Source organism: Chelonoidis abingdonii, chromosome 5 (assembly GCF_003597395.2).
Source record: "Chelonoidis abingdonii isolate Lonesome George chromosome 5, CheloAbing_2.0, whole genome shotgun sequence".
In the NCBI taxonomy this organism is placed as follows: Eukaryota; Metazoa; Chordata; order Testudines; family Testudinidae; genus Chelonoidis; species Chelonoidis abingdonii.
The window spans coordinates 95,241,286-95,254,425 of NC_133773.1; the positions used below are offsets into that span (position 1 = coordinate 95,241,286).

The window sequence follows — 13,140 nt, forward strand, 5'->3', positions numbered from 1 at the left end:
CCTTCAAGTTGAGTGCAGGACCTTGCAAGCTCAGCTAACTAGTTATTGAATAAGTTCAGAATTAACCCGGCCTTCGTCTTCAATGTCTTAATGAGTGTTTTGCTTTGCCTGAATGGAATACTAGTAATTTTATCTCATTTTCAGCGAAGGCCTCCACCACCTGTTCCCCCAGCTGAGGAAGATGAAGATGAAGATGAGGAAATAGTAGTAGCAATGTATGATTTTCAACCCACAGAGTCTCATGATTTGAGACTTGAGAGAGGTGAAGAATATACAATAATTGAAAAAAATGACATTCATTGGTGGAAAGCAAGAGATAAATATGGGTGAGACGCATTTCCATCCTTTATGCACCCACTGCGCTATTAAGACTATTCCCTTATTGCAGTAATTTATATTGATTATGCCAATTAAATAACAAGAATGATGTACCTAAAAGCTAGATGTGTTTAGCTTCCCAGATATGATTTTGAGTCACAATCCTACTGTCTGATCCATGTTCATGGACCTTTATGCCCACATGGAATCCCATTAAACCCAGTGGGGCTCTGCACAAACCATTTTGCAGAGCTGGGGGCTTTTGAGTAAATTTCCTGTGATACTTTGGAGTTTTTAAACTAAAATGTACTCAATTTTAATTTTTACAGAAAAACAAACCGAACAAACACCCCCATACTGTTTCCCATTGTAGGAGTCCGCTATTGGGGTTCACCCCTCTCTGGAGCGGTTGGGGGCCAGGTCACCTCACTACCTGGGGCAACAACGACAGTTCAGGGCTCAGAACCTCAGACAGGCTGAGCCAACAGTTCAGTCTAGTAAGCCCAGGCCCTCGGTCTGGGCGGGGCAACAAACAATACTGCAGGGCTCAGATCCTCAGGCAGGGGCTGAGCAAGCAGTTCAGTTTATCCAGCCCAGGCCCTGGATCAGGGCAGGGCAACAAACAGTGGTGCAGGGCTCAGACCCTCAGGCAGGGGCTGAGCAAACAGTTCAGTTTATAGAAGGTAAGAGGCCCAGGCTTCTGGGCCTGAGCGTTGGGGTAAGGGGGAGACTGCCACCCGTGAGTAGGGTGGCAGGGGGGACGCAGGCCCGCCCACTCTTCTGTGTCCCATCCCGGGGCCCTAACAGTGGCAGGCAACCTGTGGCTGTGTCAGTGGGGATCCTGGCCGCAACACACTGACATTGGCTTTGGTTCAGCTGCAGCCAGACTAGGGTCGGCTGCCCCTGGGCAACTTCGAGACTTCCCCTTGGGGCTTACCTGGATCCTGGGGTCGTCCTCCGCAGGGTCCAGGTGCATGGGTTCGTCCCAGCCGGGGCTGGAGGACAGGTCCGGCAGCTCCTCGTGGTAGCGAGCACGGGGAAGCTCCGGCAGCTCCTCTGGATAACGGGCATGGGGGAGCTCCAGCAGTTCCTCTGGATAACGAGCATGGGGGAGCTCCGGCAGCTCCTCTGGGTAGCGAGCACGGGGAAGTTTGGGCCACTCTGGGCGGCTACCCTGGGTTGCAGGAGTCTCCCAGTCCCGAGCTCCCAGAGGGACGTCCACTCGCTCCGGCCGCTGGCGCCTCACTGAGCTCGGAGGGCCCGCCTTTATACTTCTGGGTCGGCGCTTGACCCTTTGCGGGGCAGGCTGAGAGCTTTGTAGCTCTGCCCAGTCTGGCCTCTGGCTAGGCTCTTCGTCCTCTGGGGCGGCTGGGAGCCAGGCCACCTCACTACACACAAATTTTTTAAAGGTGTTTTAGATATCTCACATTGTCTTAATGATACTCTTCATGCTCCAACATTTACCACTTCAATACTGAAAATTGTTCAAGGTAATTTTGAGTTAGTGAAAGACAGCAGGGTTGTTGTGGTGATATATTTTGGGGAACAGCAGGCATCTCAATTCTCCTGACAATCTCAGAGTATATCACCAGGGTTGGAGTTAGGACCACCAAACACAAAGCTGGCCTAGAAACATAGGGTTTCTCATTTTGTCCCCTCCTGCAGGTTTTTATACAGGAAGAGTGGATCGGCTCAGTATTTTAACTTTGACCCTTCTGCATACAGTGTAGCCTCATTAGAATCAGGGAAGATGAGTCAGGAGAAAAAAAACACAACCCTCTATATAATAAGAATCAGAACTGGTCAATAATGAGGTAAAAGAGTGCTGGTGACCTTTACTAATTAGCAGTGTGAAGAACTGTTTTAAGAATGCATTCTGTATCTTATTACCCAGATTGTATTGTGATTAAAGTTTATGGTGCAATGTTTCTCTTATTCTTTCTAGAAGCACAGGATATATTCCAAGCAATTATGTAACAGGAAAGAAGTCCAACAACCTTGATCAGTATGAGTAAGTGAATAGCATAAACGTGGGAAATAGGATAAAATAAACCTTAAGCTTTAGCAATTGCAAGAATATATTTTAAAAATAAATCTATATAAATTTATAGATTACATAACGAAGATCAGAAGTGCAACTTTTCAAAAGATTTGAAGTACATTTTTTTTCTGATTCTTCTTTCATTATCACTGTTTCATTGTGGTGAATATCTTGATTTACAGTGATGGAAATGAGAGGAGATTCAGTCATGTACTTTTGAGTCCAAATTTGAGCAACAGCAAAGAAGTATTGCTAGAACAAGTGAAACATTTAAGGAACTTCATCTGTTATACGTTTGTGTTGAATCTTTAATGTGAAGTGGCATGGTCATCTGAAAGGAATCTGACTATAAAAAAATAAAGTAGTGTCCTTTATTCTCCACTGCACCCAAGCAATGAACATAAGAAGCACAATGAGAATATAGATGACCAGAGAATCTGGACCATTAAGTCCAAATTTGAACAAAAGAGATATCCGTGTGCAGTTTAAACATTTGTGCATTCAATCAGCTAATCAAATATAAACAACTGGAAATCCAACAAGCATTTTACAACAATATGGGTAATTATAAACTACTTATGAGAGACCTGAGAGGATGGAAGTTATGAAGCTTTTCTGTAATCCTGTTTCTTCAAATTAAAATTTTGTTTTAAAATATCAGGTTATGAACAAGAGCAGGCATAAACTACTGTGCTGATCTATTAAAAACTTACTAAAATTTCATATGAACTCATACAAAATAAAATTAAACTGCAAGAAAAGATATGTAAAGCAGTCTATAAAACCACATTATTAATTATAAAACTTTGGTCCAAATTATTTATGACTCACATTTCTATTTTTTGGCCAAAGATAGATATTCTTTAGGGATTCATTTTCTCATCTTTACTAGATGTTACTCATTCTTTTCCAACATTACTCTCTGATTTTTTGAGACTTTTATTGAGAATCTTGCCTTGCTCTGTGCTATGAAATTAATAAGGAGAGATACAAAGAAATCATGCTGAATTCTCTGGTGCAACCACTTTTGCACCTCATCACCAGCATGCTGTAGTCTGGTTCTAACCAGCTCAGGGAGAATTACTCTGGTGCAAAAGAGAGAGCTGTTAGAGATTTGGCCTTGTAGTATTACTTTCTAGTGTTGCAGAGCTGATGTAGGGGCCGGACTTGTATGCTACTTTTTCCCAAATTCCAGTGTAGCGGGGAAAGAGGGCATAGCTGGGACATGCAATACCATGCCAGTCCCCAGCTGTGTTTTTGACTGCTGTGGCCCATCGGTAACTGGCATAAATTTGAACAGTCATTTGGCTGTTCTAACCCAGCACACAGGATTGGCTATGCATTGAGCTAGCACCAAGATCAGGGATGTGCAACGGTAAACTTTGATTCACTTCTAACTTGCACTCTGAATAGATCGGTCACCCTCTAAAATCTAACCAACAAACTCATACCTTACTAATAAGCCCACTTAGTAACTAGATGATTGGTGAGTAAACAGCCTGTTCAAGATTTAGTTAAGAGTTCAGTTGCTTATGGTCTTTCACTGAAATGATAGCTGTTAATACACATATTTGACTGGTATTATGGTTGCAGAGTACGTTATATTACCTGAACTTTATTGGGCTCCATGCTTTTATTAGAGCCTATTGAGTTTCTTTCAGAATGGTTCTGTCTATAAACTACACAATGTAATGATGACTGAACCTTCTTGTAAATTCTCTATATTTCAATAGATTCAGTTCTTGTCCTCAAGTTCTGCAAACTATGTTGACTCTGTTTGACTTCCTGTCTTACATAAAACAATGTTATGCAGTTACTAAGTTTTTTTTAATTGCTAATATCTTTAAGAGTTTAGAATTTTTTTTCCAGATGGTATTGCAGAAATCTGAACAGAAGTAAGGCAGAACAACTTCTCAAAGATGAGGTAAGTATTTGTATTATTGTATCAATCCAGCACAAAATTGTTAATAAATGGAATTCTCTTATGGTAGCTCCTCTTATTAAAAATGAAATGATCAGTTAACTCTGACTCATGAAAATATCAGGGAGCACAAGTAAAAAGAAAGGCAGCATAACATTGCTTGGAGCCTGAAATTGTCATTGTGCTTGGATTTCAGGATAAAGAAGGTGGTTTTGTGGTGAGGGACTCTAGTCAGCCGGGTCTGTATACGGTATCCCTTTATACAAAATATGGAGGGTAAGTTACTGTTGCCACTAATTACAGTTTCTGTTGTTTACATTTGATTTGCATAGACACTTGAGGTCATAGGTTACAAAAAGAAGATTTATTTGTTCAACAAAGAAATAAGCCCAATATTTTAAAAGGTGGATGCCTAAAATTAGCCCCCTGAATCCACAGTTAGGCATCTAAATGTGTAACCTTATTTTCAGAGGTGCTGAGCACCCACAACTGTTACTGGGATCAGTGCAAGTTGAAGGTGCTCAGCACCTCTTAAAATTGGATCATTTGCTGAAGTGGTTAACTTTAGGTATCCAACTTGGAAGTTTTGGCCTAAATTTTACAGCCTTGATAATGCCTTTAAGACAAAGGCCCACTTTGGGAGTGGTGCAAATTCCTGCTGCACCAAAAGGGTCTCTGAGACACATTGTACTTAAAAGCACTGCAGTGCCTCCAGGAGCTTCAGGGAGGGCAGGGAGAGCACAGCCAGTGATACCCTTGAAGTGGGTACAAGTGCTTTAATCAGTGTACCAAGGGACCAGTGACACAGAACAATACATAGGGGTGAGCCCACTCATCATCGCCTCCTCTGTACAGAGTACTGCCACTGTCGGTGCTAACCTTACACAGTCTTTGAGCTCTATGACCACAGTGATTGTTTACAGCTGTTGTATGGGGGAACAAAGCAGGTGGCCATTTGTTCTCTCTTATCCATCTGGCAGGGCTAGATACAGTTTTATATCCATAGGTGATTTCATTTCCTATTTAACATGTACCTCTCTTCTGGATTCATTCCTAAAAATGCCATTGTATTTTAATTCTTGTGTTTTAGAGAAGGTTCATCAGGAATAAGACACTACCATATAAAAGAAACAATGACGTCACAAAAGCAGTACTATCTAGCAGAAAAACATCTTTTTAACACCATTCCAGAGATAATTGAGTATCATAAACATAATGCAGCAGGTAAATGAATCTGATTTTTCTGTCAATTAAATAGAAGCAAATTGAATAGGAAGATGATGCCATCTTAACATAGTCTCTCTTCAGACTATAAATGCCCTTTAAAGGGACTATGGGACACTGCCTTTTACAAAATTTCCTGTTTATAGCATCACTCTAAAATGTTTTTTTTTTTTAAATCTTCTTTCCAGTTAATGAATAACCTCTAAATTTTACACATTGAACAAACGCCTCATAATTAGGGAGTGTTCAGAACTATATAGTTTCTTTTTACTGTAGTCGCTTTTCATTAAAATTTGAATCCATCCAATATCTTTCATTAACTTACTACACAGTGGACTAGATCCTTGGCTAAGGTTTAGGGACAGACAGATAAGACAATTAAGGGGCTCCAAATGTGTTGTAAAGCTCACCTTTGCATTCCCCTGATCCTCATTCTGCTCTGTGTAGTATTAGTACCCCAGAGTAACCTAAGGGCTTTAAGTATCAGAGGGGTAGCCGTGTTAGTCTGGATCTGTAAAAGCAGCAGAGAATCCTGTGGCACCTTATAGACTAACAGACGTTTTGGAGCTGTGAGCTTTCGTGCGCGTTGGATACCCCAACTTTTTGTCAGACGCAGGTAGCTGGAAATTTCCAGGAGGTTATCATATGCTAGCAGCAAGGCTAGAGATAATGAGGTTGTTCAATCAGGGAGGATGTAGGCCCCTGCTAGCAGTTGAGGTGTGAAAAAACCAAGGGAGGAGGAAAACTGGTTCTTGTAACTTGGCAAGCATTTCACAGTCTTTGCTTTGAGTCCTTCCTGAGCTCGATGCGTCGTATCAAATTTGCAGAGTTGAACTGAAGCTCGCAGTTTTCTCTCCTTGAAAGTCTGGTCCTGAAGTTTTTTTTGCTGCAGGATGGCCACTTAAGGTCTTGCCTTATTGTGTGGCTAGGGAGGTTGAAGTGCTCTCCTACAGGTTTTGTTATATTGCCTTCCTGATATCTGATTTGTACTGTCCATTATATCTCTTTCCGTAGAGATCTGTTCAGTTTTGGCCGATGTACATAGCAGTAGGGGCCTTGCTGGCATATGATGTCGGTATATACATTGTGTGTGACGTGCAGGTGAATGAAACCAAGTGAGTTATGGCTGATTCTTGGCTTTAGGGTCCTTGTTTGTATGAGTGTCGGCTGGGTTAGATATTGTGGGCCAGATGCTCCCGGCTTCGAGCGTTTGTTGATGGATTGTTCACTGAGCTAGAGTTACTATGTACGCGTGTGCAGTTGCTGGTAAAATTACGTTTCAGTTGGCAGGTTGTCTGTGTGGCTAAGGATTGGCCCTGCCACCCAAGACCTGTGAAAGTTGTGGGATCATTGTCCAGGATGGGGTAGATCCCTTGGTATGATGCGTGGAGGTTTTAGCTGTGGGGCTGTATGTGATTGGCCAGCGGAGTCTTGTTCCTTTCTCGGTTTGTCTTGAGTAGGAGGCTTCTTCATCAAACTTGTTGTCATCAACTTGAAATAGTTGTGTGAGTTATAAAGGCACAGAGCTCAGCAGCCAGTTGTGCTATGGCATCATAGGGATACTCCGTTCCTGACAGCTTGTATTCCGATCTGTTGTGTTGGGATGTTTGTGTAGAGGAGGCCTCTACATCCATGGTGGCTAGGATGGGTTTCTGGGAGGTGACCCAATGCTTTGTAGTTTCCTCAGGAAATCAAGTGGTGTTCACGAGAGTAGCTGGACTGAGTGCTCCGGTGGCATAGGGTCTGAGTTAGAGAGGTCCACATATCCAGACGAGTTCCTTCAGTGAGAGTGCAGATGGCCCGAGTGATGGGCGGTCCAGGATATTTCCGGTTTGTGGATCTTTGGGTAGTAGACAGAATCAACCCTGTCGAGGCTCTAAGGGTATGCTGATTTGTTCCGGGTGTTAGTTGTAAGGGAGTGTCCTGAGTCAGATGCGTGCGTAGTTTTTAGTGTTTCCTCAGTGGGGATCTGAGGGAAGTGGCCTTGTAGAATTTGTATTGAGAGTTGTCTGGCAGCTCCTTCCTGCATAGTTCAGACCTGTTCGATGATGACAACAGCTACCTGCCTTTATCATCCTCCTTGATGCATAATGTCAGGGTGGTTTCTGAGTGCTGTAGATTGGGCATTTGCGTTCTGCTTACGAGCTTGAGGTTATTAGGCAAGGGCGTTTCGGTTTGTTTTCACCGATTTCTCCCTGTGCACGTTGGCGGAAGGCATTCAATGTTATAGGTCCAGACTGTCATTTCGACCCTCAGGAGGGAGTCAGTGGAGTCCTTCTTCTTGTTGCTGTGTGGAGGGGACCTGTGTATCAGTGCACTGTTCAGGTGTTTGTCCTGGAAGGGTACTACTTTGATCTTTAGACGGCGAAAGTAGGCTTCCAGATCAGACCACAGAATTTAATCATGTTGTGTGGGGTGGCCAGAATAATATTGTCATGTGAAACCTATTTCAAGTTTGATGACCCTAATATATATCTCCAGATCCTTTCACGTGCACTTGCTTATGGGCACCCGCATGCGGCTTTCACAATATGCTCCAATATTTTTATGGCTGACCTAGACAAGCTTCCTCAGGTCTTCGTCCACTCACGCCCACACTTTCTTACCTACGCTTACATTGATGACTTATCTTCATCATCATGGGACCCCATGGGAAGGAGGGACTCCAGTAGAAATTCCACCACGATATTTCAACAACTTCCACCCCCACCACTCGAATCCTCACTGGGCTGGACATCTATCACGGGGAGGTCCACTTTCTAGACCCACACGCGCGGAATAAGTGTAATGGTATATTGCAACACCTAACTCATTAGGTACTCAAACCTAACGACCGTCTTTTTATGCTACTTCATGCCCTCCTTATATCCATCTTCGGGGCACTATCTACACGATCCATTGTTTCTACAGCCAGCACTGAGGTACAACCGCATCTGTCTCTAACCCCTCAGACAGGAGGACCAGGACGACTTACAAAAATCTCCACTCAACGCATTCTCAAACGTACAGTACTCCGCGCGAGGAAATTAGTAAACGATCAACAGGGCCAGCACGTTTACCCAGAGCCTCCTACTGCAGACAACCGAAGAAAGGAACCACCAACAGTACCCACTGCATCACATACAGCCCCCAGTAAAACCCCTCCAACGCATCATCAGGGATCTACAACCCATCTCTGACTATGATCCCACACTTTCACATGTCTTGCGGTGCAGGGCCAATCCTTGCCCACAGACAGCCTGCCAACCTGAAATCGTATTCATCACCAGTAACTGCACACCATTACCATAGTAACTCTAGCTCAGGGACCATCCATGCAACAAACCTCGAAGCCAGCTCTGCCAATATCTACACCATGCGAGCGGCACACAGGACCTAACCAGATCAGCACATACCATCACTTGGTTCATTTCCCCTGCACGTCTACCAATTTAATATACGCACATCAGGTTATTGCCAGCAATGGCCCCTCTGCTATGTACATCGGCCAGAAACTTGGGACGAGTCTCTACGGAAAAGGATAAATGGACACAATTCAGATATCAGGAATGCAATATACATAAACCTGTTAGGACTTAGCACTTCAACTCCCTAGCCACACTATTAGCCTACCTTAAGGGTGCCATCCTGCAGCACAAAAACTTCAAGGACCAGACTTCAAAGAGAAAGCGTCTGCTGAGCTTCAGCCTTCATCTTTTAAACTTTGACACCATCAGCTCAGATAACAAAGACTGTGAATGGCTTGCAGTTTACAGAACCAGTTTGAGCTCCCTTCCTTGGTTTTCACACCTCATACTGCCTAGAACAGGGCCTCACCCTCCACTGATTGAACTAACCTTCATTATCTTCTAGCTTGCTTGCTAGCATATGTATACCTGCCCCTGGAAATTTCCACTACCTGCGTCTGACGAAGTGGGTATTCACCCACGAAAGCTCACGCTCCAAAACGTCTGTTAGTCTATAAGGTGCCACAGGATTCTCTGCTGCTTCTAAGGGCTTTAGTCAACACTGGCTACTAACAGATTCAAGGGGCTGAATAGGCAGCTGGGAATTGGTATATACATATCCCAGCAACATCCTCTATGCCAATACTCAGGAAGGGATGGTTTAGGAACCTATACACCAGCAATATGGCACCAGACAATCCTGCTGGCAATGTGATGATCCTGTAGCTGGTTATGCTAGCAGTCAGAATGCACTGGCCATTTAGCACACATTCCAGGATATTGACCAGTGCACAGAAATTAAAACAATACAGTGATTTTCACTCAAGTCCAGACAGTGGTTGATCCCATCTCAAAGGATATATTTTCAAGATGCTCACATCAAATTTGAGGGGACCTGGAATCCTCTGAGAATTATCTGAGGAAGTTTTGTTACATTATTTGAATATAAATAATTCTAAAATAATAAATCTGGAAGCAAGATAAGTGCAAATTCCTCTCCTTCAAAAGATAACAATGACTCTTATTTATTGTCATAATTTTAGTTCATTTTTAAAAAATATTTTCTTGGTTATTGTTCCCTCTGTTTTATCCTTTATTCATTTACTATCTTTATCTTTTCCTAACTGGGTGTTAGGAGAATATTTAGTCAAAATGGAGTCTGAATAAAAGGGATTTTATGTGAGTGACTCTTGTTATTATAAATGGGAGCTGCATGCACTAATCATCAAACATACTGATGAGACTATATCTCTTAGAAAATCTTTCCAATTTGAGCTACAGTAGGCATAGTCCCTCCTCAACAGCCTGTGGTGTTATTCTAGATGCTAAATGTACATTATTTTAGCAATAAAAAATACAGACAACATGTAGGCCAAATTTAAGAGTTCTTATTTTCAGAGGGGCTGAATGCTGACATATTCAATGTTAAAGAACATAAGAACATCCATAATTGGTTAGACCAAAGGTCCATCTATCCCAGTATCCCGTCTTCCGACAGTGGCCAATTCCAAGTGCCCCAGAGGGAATCATCAAGTGATCAAGCAAAGATTTATACATCAAGAATAAGTTCAGTTCTTTTTTTTCCTAGAAGAAAGAACTGTCACTATATCCTCACTTCTATTTATTTATATATTCTGTCCCCCCACTTGCATTTTCCTGTGACACAAAGTACCTTTCCTAGACCTGAAGAAGAGCTCTGTGTAAGCTTGAAAGCTTGTTTCTTTCACCAACACAAATTGGTTTAATAAAAGATACTATCTCACCCAACTTGTCTCACTAATCCTGGGACCAACATCACTACAACTACTATATTCTAATAGTTATCCAGTATTATAATACACAATAAAAATATGAGTGACTTGCTGCCTAACACTATTTTGAGGTAGACTATGTTCCATTTATAAATTTTCTCCAAATTTTAGGTCTTGTTACACGGTTGCGATACCCAGTGACTCCAAAGAAGAAGCCTGCACCAACTACTGCAGGATTCAGCTATGGTAATAACACACCTTCATAAATATACAGTAATTTCCTAGAAAGTGAAATTGTGTAAATCTAAATTGACCAAATATATACTAAGGACGATGGAAATCTCTAATTTTATATTGTGACTGTCTGGATTAATTCTTTAAAGCCTCACAGGAAGAGTAGATTTGGAATACAGGTGTGTCAGTAAATGCAAGGACTACAGTGCTCCTGAAGGAAGTGGTAGGAGGGTCTGTTCTCCACCCAAATTCATTGCCTCCCTTTATTGCCCCTATGGATGCCTGGTGATCTGCATAGTTAGAGGGCCCTGCCCTTTCCTCCTTTGCAGGCCCTCAAGCTCTTTCTGCTACTTAAATTTGGCCATCCCATATGTTGTTTTGGCTTTCTGTGGAGTGGGATGGGATGGAATGGAATGATCTGGCTCATACTTTAGCACATCAGACATTGTGCATCTCTAGGTCATGATGCTTAGATGAATTGACAAAATTTTAGATTAGGGCAGTTTGCTGATTCAAGTCTAATACAAGTGATAATACAATGTCAATCTATATAATAGGAGTCCAGGATTGGCACTCTGTATCACTCTGAAGCCTGTTATGTCTTAGGGTCAGTCTGAAACAATGGAAGCAGCTACAAGCATGGTTGAGGGTTCTTTTTGTTCAGAATACCACCAGATTCAATCATCATTGGATTTTGCAGTCAGCTACCATCCAATTTTTAAGTTCTCAGTCACTTTGACTTTATGAATTAAAACAGTACATTTATGCAGAGCCATCCCATCCATAGGAGGGACCGGAACAACAGGTCCGGGTCCCATATTTCAGGATGCGGGGTCCAGGGTAGCCTAGAGGGTTAGTGGGGGGCCTGGCGCCGGACGCAGTGAGAGACCAGCCCCAGCCCGCTCCACCCCACCGACTCCCAGTGTCACTTGTGGACGGGGCAGAAGCTGGAAAGAGGCAGCACAGGGGCTTGGGGGAAGGGGTGGAGGAGGTGCAGGAAGAGGAGGGGCAGGAGTTTGGGGGAAGCTAGGGACGGCTCTGCATGCCAAAAATATTAGACCATTGTGATATCAGAGGTAACTAACAGTTCACCATCCTTACTCTACAACTAATTTGCATGCCTCAGTTTCATTGGTTATATGAGGGAGATTGCACAGATGGTGGATTAGGATCATAGAATTTAAGGCCAGAAGGGACCACCAGATCATCTACTCTGACCTCCTGTATATGACAGGTCACCACAGTGCCCAGCACCCATACAATAAACCCAACAACTGAAATCAGAACAAGATATTACAGCCCTCAAGAGACTAAACTATGTGGATTACTTGGTCCAACTGCCACAGCTGTGTACCCAACTGCCACCTGCACAAATCACCACATTGCCTAGCAGCACCCCACAAATCAAAACAACCATCCACACAATACAACCAGCATACACAATAAGCCCAAACACACAAAGCCCCTCTCTTCAGCACACACCCCTCATCTGCCACAAATCCACACAACTCTCCCAGTGTAACACAACCCACACACAAATCAATGCAGCCATCCACACAACAACACAACTACTCTACACAATAACCTCAAACATCACTCTGAAGCCTAGAATGTCTGTTTGAGTCAGTGTGAAGTGATGGAAACAACTATAAGTATGGTTGAGAGCTCTTTTTGTTTAGAATGGATTTATGAAAAATAAACCCTGTCAAGCTAACATGATATCTTGTTTTGATGAGATTACAAGTTTGGTTGTACAAGGTAATAGTATTGACATAATATACGTAGACTTCTGTAAGGTGTTTGACTTGGTACCACATGACATTTTGATTAATAAACTAGAACAGTATACGATTAACATGGCACACATTAAATAGATTAAAAGCTGTCTAATAGGTCTGAAAATGTAACTCTAAATAGGGAATCATCATCAGGCTGCTTGGTTTCCAGTGGGGTCCAACTTGGATCAATTCTTGGTCCTATGCTATTTAACATCTTTATCTATAACCTGGAAGAAAACACAAAATCATCACTGATAAAGTTTGCAGATGATACAAAAATTGAGCAAGTGGTAAATAATGAAAAGGACACCGAGGTGCACTGGATGCAAGCAAACAATATGCATTTTAAAATGGCTAAATGTAAATGTATACCTCTAGGAACAAAGAATGTAGGCCAGGCTTACAGGATAGAGGACTCTATCCTGGG

The 13,140-nt window shown here is 42.6% G+C and overlaps 1 protein-coding gene across 4 annotated transcripts in view; it reads left to right on the forward strand.

The window, feature by feature from the left end:
- TEC (tec protein tyrosine kinase) overlaps positions 1–13,140 on the forward strand; it is a 152,059-nt gene that overhangs the window by 126,553 nt on the left and 12,366 nt on the right. For 3 of the 4 annotated variants that reach the window (XM_075066490.1, XM_032768902.2, XM_032768903.2), the window contains exons 7-12: positions 145–326; positions 2,264–2,329; positions 4,229–4,283; positions 4,477–4,556; positions 5,371–5,504; positions 10,873–10,947. In XM_075066490.1, the coding sequence (XP_074922591.1) occupies positions 145–326; positions 2,264–2,329; positions 4,229–4,283; positions 4,477–4,556; positions 5,371–5,504; positions 10,873–10,947 (592 nt within the window). The remainder of the gene's footprint in view (positions 1–144; positions 327–2,263; positions 2,330–4,228; positions 4,284–4,476; positions 4,557–5,370; positions 5,505–10,872; positions 10,948–13,140) is intronic. The other variant, XM_032768906.2, reaches the window with a different exon arrangement.